This window comes from Mauremys mutica, chromosome 4, assembly GCF_020497125.1.
Source record: "Mauremys mutica isolate MM-2020 ecotype Southern chromosome 4, ASM2049712v1, whole genome shotgun sequence".
In the NCBI taxonomy this organism is placed as follows: domain Eukaryota; kingdom Metazoa; phylum Chordata; order Testudines; family Geoemydidae; genus Mauremys; species Mauremys mutica.
In genome coordinates, this window is record NC_059075.1 from 70960064 (window position 1) to 70973340 (window position 13277).

General features: G+C 39.7%; 1 protein-coding gene across 7 annotated transcripts in view; it reads right to left on the minus strand.

Moving 5' to 3' along the window:
* Positions 1–13277, minus strand: part of FUT8 (fucosyltransferase 8) — a 242849-nt gene that overhangs the window by 50090 nt on the left and 179482 nt on the right. For all 7 annotated transcript variants that reach the window (XM_045016295.1, XM_045016301.1, XM_045016294.1 and 4 more), the window contains one exon: positions 5944–6181. In XM_045016295.1, the coding sequence (XP_044872230.1) occupies positions 5944–6181 (238 nt within the window). The remainder of the gene's footprint in view (positions 1–5943; positions 6182–13277) is intronic.

Below are 13277 nucleotides of genomic sequence, written 5' to 3' on the forward strand. Positions count from 1 at the left end.
GGGTTTTTGTAAATGTTTTAGCTGGAACATAGTATGTCATTAGAGAACTGAAAAGACAAGGATTCCTAAAACATTTGGAGTTCTTTTCTGTTAACTGAATGTCCCTTTTCTTATTGAACACAACTGGTCAAATATGCAGCACATACATATTTCCTAGGCTAAAATAAAATTATTATAAATGGCACAATTTATTCCAAAAATTCAAAAAGCCTATGCTTAAGAATTAGAAAGAAAAAGTACAAACTCATACCCGGTTGACCATGGACCTTATCCAATATGGCAATTGTCATGTTTCACCCCTCCTTGCCTAAGTTTTCACAGACAGCTGATCATCAAGCTGATGTTATTGCTCAGGCACTTAAAATATGGGGAACACAGATTAAAAACTGTTCTATATTGTCCACAGTAGACATAGACTAAGTTCCTAATCTACAAATTTGTGATTTTTTTGCAAAAGTACACCTACTCCTTGCTCTTTTGTACAATGTAGGTTTTTTTTGTTTTTAATTTCTCCTTTCTTTTCTTTGCCTCTCACGCTGGCAAAATAAAAAGATACATTTCAACCCCATTCAAAGTCACCAAGATGACAGGTCGCTTACAGGCAGAAAAACATTTTGAAGTCCTTTTCCATGGAAAGAACAGTAGGAGCAGTGACATCCATGTCAAATTTATTCCTGTACAGAATACACGTGCACAAGGCCTATCCACCACTTAAATCCTATTTATGCCTGGATTGACATAGGCCTTGTGCTGAACTTCTGCACAGACAAATTCTCCAGATCAGAGCCTGCCTAACCAACTTAATTACCAACCAGGTCAATTACCTGCAAAGATTTTCAAATGTTACTAGTCAAAATTCAACAGGCAATACTGTTTCATCTGTGGAAAAATAGCAGCTCTCTCAAAAAATGTCTATAGTAAGCCAAATAGTCACTGAACATTCACTTCGTACCTCTCACAGTGAGGTTTGTATTGATGTTGTGGAGATGTCTGTGTTATCCTAGAATTGACATTCCTGCATGTACCCCAGTATTTGACAGTACTGCACTCAGCAGCAATTTTGTATGTTCAGCCACTGGCAGTTGAAAACCAAACATCACATAGCAGTCAGTCGGAAGGAGGAGCCTCTCAGAAGTCTGGCTGCTGATCCCGTGGAACCATTTCAGACTCCAACCGCTGTGTGTGTGTGTGTGTGTGTGTGTGTGTGTGTGTGTGTGTGTGTGTGTGTGTGTGTGTGTGTGTGTGTGTGTGTGTGTGTGTGTGTGTGTGTGTGTGTGATCTAAAACTACTTTTTCATTAGGTGAAAGCACTTTTGCGTGTGCCAATTATTTATTAGATGGATGAGCTGTGCCCACATTGATTTATTCCTTACATCGCCTGGAGAGAAACAGTAAAGTTACCACTGCTTTGGGTTTCTGAAAACCCTGTGTACCATGTTATCACAGACCACTGAGAAAGTCTTGCGACTTATGGACTCTGCCTATAATAGAATCAATTTAGAAATAATCTAAGAAAACGATTAAGCACATAATTAGTGTGCATGGGGGCAGTGACCTGGAACACTTGTAGAACAGTTAGTTAATTCTTGCCTGTAAATAGTGTTCTCATAACAGAAAATCTGTTTGTCTGGAAAACAAACTATTGGATTGACCATAACCATCAGCACTCATGTAGGCAGCTCGCTGGTGAAATCTGACACCCAACTACTCCCACGTAAGGGCCTACAAATTATGTGACAAGCCCAGCAAATAACTTTCAGAGCTTATCATCCTAAAATAACTCAACTGTATTTACAAAGAAGGGAATGATGTCTGGTTCTGTTCTACCCATTTCAGAGATCTGAAGACACAAGACGTGAGGATGAACTGGTTGTTCAAAGATTCTGGCTGCTGAGCCTCTAATGAAAGGAGGAATGCCTGGAGGTCCTTCTTATGTAGGAGAGCCTACTGAACAGTGTCTACTCAGGAAATCATCACTCTCAAAAGATCTCAGGTATCTCCCCCAGACCGTAATCTTTGAGTTCAGTGGTTGGTTCAGGGACCTTCTGAAACATACAGCACTGCCTGTTGACAGGAGCTGGCATAGGCCCAAGTCTCCACAGGCCCAGTGCCAGAGGAGACAAGTACTGGCAGACAGAACTAGCCATACAGTAACTCCTCACTTAAAGTCGTCCCGGTTAACGTTGTTTTGTTGTCACATTGCTGATCAATTAGGGAACATGCTCGTTTAAAGTTGTGCAATGCTCCCTTTCTAACGTCGTTTGGCAGCCGCCTGCTTTGTCTACTGCTTGCAGGAAGAGCAGCCCAGTGGAGGTAGCTGATGGATGGTTGGAACCAGGGTGGATCGACAGCCTCCCCATCAGCTCTCCCTATCAGCTCCCCACTCCCCTAAGTTCCCTGTGCAGCAACTGCCCAGCAGGCTAGCAATTGTAGCTGTCCCTCCACCCACTGCCATCTGCTGCTCCTGCCCTCTGCATTGGAGATGGTCCCCGAGACTCCTGTTTGCTATGTGGGGAGAAGGAAAAGGGGAGCTAATGTCAGGGTGTCCCCCTCCCCTCTGCTTCTGCACCCCCCTTACCCCATCTTCCATAGAGCAGGGGGGACACACAACAGAGGGAGCTTCCAGGCAGCAGCAGCTGCAGTCCAGTCTCAGCTTGCTGACCTCATTAACAAGGCAGTCTACTTCTGACCCCACTCTTCATACTTAAAAGGGAAATGCACATCTCTCTCTCAGAGACACACATGTGTGTGTGTGCGTGCGTGTGTGTGTGTGTCTGCCCTCCCTCCTTTCCTGCTGCCGTGTACCGTAGAGTGTGAGAGTTAACCCTTGAGGGCTCAGCCAATTGCTAGTTCATCATTTAGCAGTAAGGCATTCCCTGGAAATATCCCACCCTCTGATTCCTCCACCTCAGCCAAGCTTCACAATCATGATCACGGTGTACCAGTATTAAATTGTTTGTTTAAAACTTATAGTGTGGGGGGGGGGTGTTCTCTTGTCTGGTGAAAATTTTTTTCCTGGAACCTAACCCCCCTCATTTACATTAATTCTTATGGGGAAATTGGATTCGTTTAACATTTTTTCGCTTAAAGTCACATTTTTCAGGAACATAACTACAACATTAAGTGAGCAGTTACTGTACTTGTCTGCTTTCAGACCACTCCCCCACCAAGATCTGTGGGTCAGGAGCCTGACAGAAGAGGAGGGAGTGTGGAGAAGGAGAGAGAGAGAGAGAATAAACGGAAATGAATACCTGCAAATGCAGGATCCAAAGACTTTCCCTATGAACATGGGAAAGGAGATACTGTGAGCTACTTCTGTCAGACACGGGTAGAACACTGGCCTTGTGATGCAGTTCATAAATTTATGCACAGGGAATAGTTGTGCACACAAACTTCTCACCAATGAGCTGCCTCTATGAGTGTTGGTGTATGTAGTTCATCCAAAAGTTTACGCAATAAAAATCGGTTGGCTGTGCATGAGAAAGTCTTCTAAAGGTTCTAACTGGATCTGAAGCCTTCATTTCAGGCACTGCAAGTACCTGCTGTTTCACAGACAGAAAGAGGTCAATCAAGTCCTATACCGGCCAAATTACTGAACTTCTTGACAAAGACATCATCTTGAGAAAATCTGGAATCTTGGCAACAATAAGAAGATACATTTATTTCAATACTTCTGTTCTGAATTCTGTTAACTAGTATTTTTAGAAGCGAAATGGATATTAGTTCAGAGAGAGATCCCTGATCCATCAATGTATCCAGATAAGCTTGAAATGTAGTCAAAATAATTTTGTCACCCCAGCTAATGTAATATCTTTTCAAAAGGATAATGATATATGTGAATGAAATTCAACAAGAGTGACCGCAATGGTGGGGCCACAATCCTTTTGTGGGTCTCTAGAGCTACTCTAAAATAGATAATAAAAATATCAATCCTTCTTTTCTGCCTTTGAGCAGATGGTAACTGGACCAAAACTCCTTACTTGGACATGACTAACATACCATGTATGTATCGACAGCCAAGTTCTTTATTAATGCTAATGAACCTAAAGCTTTGGCCTGAGATGTGGTACAATGCAGGACTGTTTTTATCTCCCTTGTTTATTCTTACTATGGAATCTCTGGTCCAGCAATCATATTACCTGAATAAAAGTTAGGTGTACTGATCTATGGATAGCATTATATGCAGATGACACCTTACTTTGTGTTTATCTTTATGGTATTCCCTCCTAAAGTACTGAAGCAATGACAACAATTATTTGGAACTATTTAAATTAAATGATGTCCCTTTTGCTATTCATTTTAATAAACATTTGCCTAACTGGAATATCTTAAACCTGTCATTTTCTCAGTTAAACACCATTAACATGAACCCATATTAGATACCTTTAAGTGCTTCTAGTATCTTTTCCAATTCTATTTAACAAAACTCCAGAATCTCATATTAAAATATATTTGGACAGGTAACAAATTCAAGGGTAGTTTGGCCTTCCAAATTTAAGGCTCTACTATTCAGCACAGCTGGGTGCATCAGCTGACTGGTACAGAAATTGCCCCCCAAAACATTAGATCTCTACAGAACAACTACAAATCCCAGATATAGCATTTGAATATATTTTCCTTCTTCCATAGTCTAGGTTTATCCATTCTTTACTCACTCAGTAATTAACCTATTTACTCACCACCATGATTATATGGACAATAATTTCCAAAATTATTTAATATCCTCCAGTCCCTTTCCCTGTGTCTCCCTTTTGTAATAATCCACTGTTTCCTCTGGAAATTGTATATCTTTGTATAGCAACTGAGACTTTTTGGATCTCACTAGATTAATCTAGTTGATTATATCAGAATCATAAGCTATGTTCCTTTGACCTGTTAAAGGCACAGTGGGCCAGATTCCAAAACTGTCTCTCTCATACATTTATTCCAATATTTCCAAACTCATATGCATTTACAAGACAACAGTGCTTAAATGATCAGATAACCAACTCTGAAGAAACAACATTTAATATATCTAACAATAGAGAAAGATTATCTAAAACCTCTTAAATACCTTTGGAAACAATCATTCACATAAAAGATACTCAAACAACAGGGAGTTGGATGTTAAAATTCCTGCCAATATTCAGCCTAGACTTTGAGGAAAAGGCTGACATACTTCCAATCATCTGCAATAGACTCCTTCATACTAATTTGATGGGATTGTACATTTATACAAATATTTTGGCAAATGTGATTTTGGAATTTTCCTGTACAATTATGTTCATAGCTCAGCTAGGTGTTGACAGTGAGGTTTCACTAGAAAAAGTGATTCCACCCCCTCAGTTTTCTGTATATATGTGTCAAACTATTACTGCCCAATGGCAAAATCCCCATGTTCCTTCTGTAAGCATTTGTTTCAATAAAATAATGGATTAATTTCCTGCCCTAAATAATAAAAATACACACATTATCTTGCCACATGGGCACCAATTACTGTTTTTACTAGTCTATTTGATTCATAGTAAGAATTTATGTTTTATTATTGTTTTTGTTGGTATATGAATATGTATTCTATGCCTTTTTTGTATTTATATTTCATATTTCCTTCAGTATGATTATATACTTTAGCACTTGCCTCTCTTTATTACCTTCACTATTCCCTCAGAAAAATGAGATCCTAATCTGCCACCCAATGTAACTTGATATACTGTTCAAGGATTTTGGTCTGGATTTGGAACTGGTTTTGCATAAAAATTCCTGCTGATGTAGCAGGATCCTCTAAGAGAGGATACTAGTGTTCTATTACAATACAATGAAGGGAAAAATGATGACCCATAAAATTGTAATCATAGTTATTACTCAATACTTAGTAGTCAAGAAACAGGTTTTGATATAGTCTTGTAATGTAGACACAGTAAAAGGCGAAAGGAAAATTATTTGAGAATTGTTCATTGAGTCTTACCTGACCAGTGTCCAGTGGTAGTGCCTGATCTGTCAGTGCATGTCTCACTTACAGGTCTAAAGACAGTCTCCCAGCCACCAGTAGCATAGCGCCAATTCTGAGACTCCAAAATGAGCGTTCGTTGTGTTCCATATGCAATCATGAAGCAGTAGACAACATGATGAAGTTGACAGCCATAGCCACAGCCTTTGTTGATATTACACACAAGTTTCTTGGCTTTGCTGCAATCCTTGGGGTTCTGTAAGTAAGGACCAAGAAGCACAGTTGAAGACAAGATATACACAAAGGCATATTTCTGAGTTAATAAGTGACAAGTGTCGTAAATCACACACAAGTCATGCCAATATAGTACATCCCACATTAAAACGAAGGCGCAAGCACCAGCTGAATGAAAATTGTGCATTCTCAGCAGTTAACATGAACAGCCATCACATATATTTCACTACTCCAATGTAAAATAATACACCTTTAAAATATTAAATTATGTTTTCATTTCTTAGGCTGTCAGAATATGCTAACATTCAGTCTCAAGGCTCACATCCAAAATAGTTCTCAGTGTAAGAATGCTCTTTCTTGATTTCCTGTGGCTCTTTTCCAACTTTGTTAGCACTATTTCAATGAACATGCATGGATTATTTAAGAAAAATTCAGTCTGCCTAGAGAGTAAAACAAACAATTAATAGACTATTTTCCAAACTAGCTTACTACAAACCAAGTATAAAACATATTACATGGCTAAACAAAGTGGTAAAAGTAAAGGTTTTAAACTGGATTGTATTCTTGATGAACATAAAATCCAGTTATTGAAATAGTCCAGCTCTGCACAAAAACATTATACACTGAACGCTTGATAGAATAATTTTAAAACAATTTTCTGTACTTTTAAGACATTATATCTTACATCATCTACATTAAAGGCTATTTATAGTATGTAATAATTTCTTATACAACTACTGAATTTAACTGCCATTAAATAAGTTATGCCAAGCATGTTTAAAATTATAGAGCATTAAATACTTTTTGGGTTCATGAAGTCCGGATAAGATTTTTTTTTTGTATCCATTATTACTGACATATTCCCAGACATCTTTTTTCCATAAATATAATTTTCATATGAAATATTTAGTATGAGAAGTTATTTTTGGTTGTTTAACTGCAAGAGGGGAGTAACTGTGCATCAATACAACCATATATTTTCCCCTTTCCTATCCAACACTCTATAACGGATTTTTCCCTATCCACTCTTGAAAATAGATAAACCCTTTGATGAGAGGAGGCTAAATATCACCCTCCCTCCTGAGAACTATTCAGAACTATCTGTCTCTACAGCTGCAGTCCTCAGACCTCTATTTCTTAAGAGTATTTCAATCTATTTTATTTGGCTTTCCCACTAATTTTTCCCAAAACAATCCATTCAAATTTGACCTTTTGAAATTTTGGCCCAAAATAATTTTAGGAAGGGCAGATTGTCTGAAGCCAAGCATTTAAGGGATCTGGTGCAGATAGCTTATCCTTATGAGGTTGCTTTGTCCAGAGAACCCAAGTTTGCCAGTTGCTCGAGCAGTTGGGCACAGGCTTAGACTCCATACCTGCTATGTCATGGCCATCTGAAGCATCACAGGCAGACTGAGCCTGTCCCTGGGCTTCTCTTTTGCTTGCTCTTCACCTGCTACATTGTTTTCTCTGCCTAATGGTCAAGTGAAGGAAGAGGAGCATGCCAAAGAGTTAATGCAGCATTTAAAGACTTCGGGAGAGAAGCTCTGTGGTGACCCTTAGATAAGGCTGTACATACCAAGCATTATAAATTCTTAGATATTAAAAGCACATTTTATGGCTGCCTAATGACTTGATTCATAATTTCAGGAGGCATTAATTTGTACAAATATCTCTTCTTAGCACTGTAGACCATCTTCCCCCCCCTAAAATCTTTACATTAAGAATGCTACCACACATTCTATTTTTACTGTAAATTTAATGGATTTACATACATTTAAAATTTTCTATTTATAATTTTTTTTGTATATTTTTGTCAACTTACTATCCTTCACATAACTGATTAGTTGTTGATTTTATGCTGATTTCTTCTAAATCTTTTTTAAAAGCACTCTTAAAATTGGGATGAATGCCTTAAGAGTGTGTATTTCTTTATGCTCATAAGAATTCTCACAGAGATTATTCAGGATCAATAGTTTTAAGTTGTCCTTTAAGTATGTTAATGTTTATGTTTTCAAAAGAGCATTTTATACTAGCTCTGTTAGACCACAAAGCAATGGAGTGTAGTTAAAAAGGAAATTATTAACTTAATTTTTTAATAACTTTACAACTAGTATGTTAGATATATAGTTACTAATTCCCAAACTGTGATTGAATAAACAGTACTAAACACATATGTGCACCACTGTATCACTTTACTGGTGAGTTGAGGGCCCTGTTCACGCACTAGTAAAAGAGTGGGCCTGATTCTCTTCTTTCTTACATAGATTTTACATCACGGTAATTCCATTTATTCCAACTGAGTCACTCCAGAATCAGTAAACTAAGGAGCAGCAAATACTGGGCCTAAGTAAAAATAATTTTTCTTCCTTCTGTTTCTGAAAATGAAATCCAGAATTTGAAGGCAGTTATCACCTCAGAATTTAAGTACATAGGCATGGATCATTACAGTATCAAGGAGGTAAGCTTTAAGTCAATTTACAGCTTGCAAACAGTTTACACTGTAGATTTCAAAGGCAAGGGTGTAGCCATTGATATGTTCAAATAATTTAGTAAAACTGCAATCAAAATGTATTGTAGATATCTACTTTTCTATTGTTTGATCAACCTTCTTTTCATCCATGTTTCTAAATTTATCCACCCATAAAGTTTTATACTTAAACACATTCATTTTTTCTTCTCATGTCACAATTAGAAATATATTAAAAACATATTAAATATACACAGAAACACACAGTTTTTTCTTATACATATTAATTTTTCTGTTTTAACTGATGTTATGCTCTTTGGATCACATTCAGCCCTTGACAAATGTGTAGACTTAAGCTTGGGCTGAATATTTGGCACAACATATACAATTTATAATATCAAAATAACATTGCTCAAGGAATTGTGGTTTTCCCTTTCACAGGAAGGGGACTGACTACATATCTCAAGCTTCAACAATCTAAAAATAATAAAGGATACAATAAGCGACTTAGCTAAAAAAAGGAAGAAAAGTTTCCACTTATTATTGGGGTTTGCAGTTGCTTATAAACTGCTTGAGTAACTATATCAACAGAATACTTCAAACAAATTACAGATGTATAATGCCATAACAAATACTGTCCTTAATAAGTTGTAGTTTATATTTACTTTATTTCCAAGGTATGCAGAAAAACAATCATATAGCATTCTCAGCTCCAGCAAGCTCATGTAACAAATGATTAATTTGAATTGTATAAAAATAGCCCACCAACAAAGCAGGTAGGTTATCTGCCAGCTGCTATTAAACAGAGTAACAGAAGTCATTAATGTAATAATTACAGATTACCAGATAACAGATGGGTTCTTTACTGATCCTTTCATTTTAGTTGGCTCCCTTTTCTTTTTCCTTTTTGTTTATTCTCTGAGAGTTACATTTCACCACCCCACTCCACCCCGTTTCCTTCTCTTTCTTTATTAATTAATTCAGTTTATTTAGGATAGATTGGAACCATGTATTCCTCTGTTTCTTTTACTTACACCTTTCTTACCTGTTCATGGTTAATAGATGGCTTGCGGAATGCTGTTGGAGTTAGAGACAGATCAACTTTTGGGGGGGGGGGGGGAGAAGGGGAATGAAAATTTCAAAATACAGTAAAATTCCCCTTCCCTTTTGAAAATCCAGCTTTGTAATACAATTAAAACATAAAAAAAGAAATGAGTAAACTTTGCAAAGTGTTGTCTGAAAAAGCTCAGGTGACAATTGAAATGAGTTTTGAGATAAATTAAAACTTTACCAGGCGCCAGAGTATTACTTATGTTACTCCCCTGACAAATGCCCATATTTCCATAGGAATAGGTAGCACTGTATAACCCATTTGTATAGTCAGGCTATTCTAAACATAAAACAAAATTCCCAATGGTACTGAATCACAAATATTTTTACTCTCATTTTATTCCCTTTCCTTGCTGCTGGTGGATGACTGAACTCCTTAATGTACAGGGTAAGTGTACACTATGTAGAAGCCAGCAGGACATATTTCACAGTAATGTCACAAACCACTACATTCTGTTTTGGCAATATAAAGTACAGCCCCAAAGTATTTAGTTTATGGTGTGAGATGAGGTTAGTAGCACAACACTATAGTGGGTGGCAGTTCTATATCTGACCTCAAGTCAAGTAAATAAAGCCCAAATAGTGTTTGAAACATAGTTGGTTAGAATCAATCAATCAGTCTCAAATATACAGACACAGGGTTCAAGTCACTGTCAGAAGAACCATGATTACTGGCTCCCAGCTGTGGAAAGTCCATCTGGAAGGGACATGGGTAACACAGTACAATTCACCAGGAACTCCTCTTCCTTTGGGTCTTGTCCAGTGCACTCAAAAAAGTCAGTGGGGTCAGTGGGGGAAGTTGTCAAAAATGCCACTGGCAAACCACTCAACCTTCTAATGCAGCGGTGGGCAAACTTTTTGGCCCGAGGGCCACATCTAGGTATGAAAATTGTATGGCGGGCCATGATTGCTTACAAAATTGGGGGTTAGGGTGCAGGATGGGGTGAGGGTTGGGTGTGCAGGAAAGTGCTCCGGAGGGCAGGAGGGGGATCAGGGCTGGGGCAGGGGCTTGGGGCGCAGAAGGGAGTCAGGGATGCAGGATCTAGGTGGTGCTTACCTCAAGCAGCTCCCGGAAGCAGCGGCATGTCCCGCTTCTGGCTCCTACATGGAGGTGCAGCCAGGCAGCTCTACACGCCGCCCTGTCCACAGGTGCCATCCCTGCAGCTCCCACTGGCCGCGGTTCCTGGCCAATGGGAGCTATGGGGGTGGCACTTGGGGCAGGGACAGCGTGCGGAGCCCCCTGGATACCCCTATACATAGGAGCTGGAGAGAGGACATGCCGCTGCTTCCAGGAGCCACAGCACACGCGGAGTGGGACAAGCCCGCGACCCTGCTCCCTGGAGGGAGTTCGAGGGCCAGATTAAAATGTCTGAAGGGCTGGATGTGGCCCCCGGCAACAAATTACACTGCTTTTAATTATAAAACATGTTTTTAAAGATGTTTTTCCATTGTGTGAATCAAATAAGCTAGCTTTGCCATCTATAACAGTTTAATTGGCATTGAGTGGGAGGGTGGCCTGTTACAGATGGCAGAACTGGCTTATTTGATTCACACAGTGAGAAAACAGTCTTATAAATAGCTTTTCTACTTCTAAAACATAATTTCTTGCTTATGGCTTGATGTACAACAAAACACACGTGCTCCACATTTGGGACCAGGTCCTCGCTCAGGCTGCTAGGAAGCTTGAAGGAGGTAGTCCTTGCCCACGCTTCTCACAGGATGCCAGAAGGAGGGGTGTTCTCATCCCAGGCTACCCCTAATTTAATTCATAAAGCCCTCCTCCAGCCCCCTACGATTCAGGTCATTCACGCTATACAATCTGTGCCAGGTCCTTGCTTCCCACACAAAATTAATGCTGATAAAGGTAATAAGGTAATAATTGGAGATATACCAATCTCCTAGAACTGGAAGGGACCTTGAAAGGTCATTGAGACCAGCCCCCTGCCTTCACTAGCAGGACCAATTTTTGCCCCAGATCCCTAAGTGGCCCCCTCAAGGATTGAACTCACAACCCTGGGTTTAGCAGGCCAATGCTCAAACCACTGAGCTATCTGATGCTCCCCACCCCACCCACTTACCCACAGTTAATATAGGCCAGATCTTCCTCTATCCCGCAATTAATGATGGCCACTTTCCCCTATAAAGCAGGCCCCAGTCTTCTAAATGTATTGCTGACTGCCCATACTTTAAGGTTGCTATCTGAAAACTTTCAGCTCCTCCTGGTCAGCCCTCCTTTCCACACAGGCTTCTCTTTGCTCCTTGGAAGGAAGGTGAGGGAGGAAGAGGAGCTCAGAGCTGCTACTCCCCCAGCCAGCAGACTCAGTCTTGCAGACCACTGAGTATGTATGCGGTGCAGTAGAACAGATAGCCTGATCTTGCTCCAATGTAGTACAGTTGAGTGCTCTGGCAGTCATCTACCTTCCTCTAGGAAGGGATTTCACCTTGAGCACAGTCACCTCATGAATGCAAAGGGGCTGCAAACTATTTCCCTCGGTCTACAATCCCCTAATGTTAAACTAGTCCTGACTTTGGAGACCTCCCCGTGTAGGTATCAGCTGGGTTCATCTTTAAGGAGGCTATTGCCCTTATAGATTAGATGTTTAGATAGTGAACTACAGAAGAACTTATGAAGCAGAGCCAAAACTTGATTTAGTATTGTAGTAGGCTTTCTCCAAGCTTATTCAATTTTCATATGTTCACTACATTTTCCCTTGTAAAAATGTAAGTATAGAAACTTATGTCATCTAATTCCAATATCCCTCAAAAACATCATTTAAAAACATTCTTGCCAGCTGCTATTTTCTGTTTTGCTTATTTGTTTTATTTTTAGGTAGCCTTTTTATTTTGCCTAAAAGACTGTATTTTAAACATGCTGAGTCCCGTACACATGCCTAAACTTCTTTTAAGGAGTTTTTGGAAAGGGTGTCTATTCACTAATCCAATATTGTGAAATTAATTCAGCAATGGTTGAGGAACACATTAAACGTACATTGTAAAATACTAGAAAAAGGGATACGGTAAAAGATATTCATTTAAGAGAATAAGACTATTAGAACAGAAAATGCCAAGTTACATGTAGTCACAAAAATTTGAATTCACTAAATATAAAAGATTTCCAGACACTAGTATAAGATTATTGAAATCTATAGTAGTGAAACAGAACAAAGAAATCCATAGTTAATTATATGCAGGGGTGAAAGTAAGTTAAAGGACTTACCAGTACGCCAGAGTCCTGGGCAGGGGCGTGGCCTCAACCAGAAGAGGCAGGCCTTTAAATCAAGATTTAAAGGCCCCAGGGCTGCGGCTGGGAGAGGCATCTGGGAGCCCCGGGGCACAGAGGTGATTTAAAAGGCCCGGGCTCTGGCCGCCACCACTGCAGCAGCTCCAGGCCCTTTAAATTGCTGACGGAGCCCTGCCGCCCCTACCCTGGGGCTCCAGCAGCTGGGCTTGGGCAGGGATTTAAAGGGACCAGGGCTCTGGTGGCGGGGAGCTACAAGCCCTTTAAATCGCTGCCTGAGCCCCACTGCCTGAGCCCCGGGGT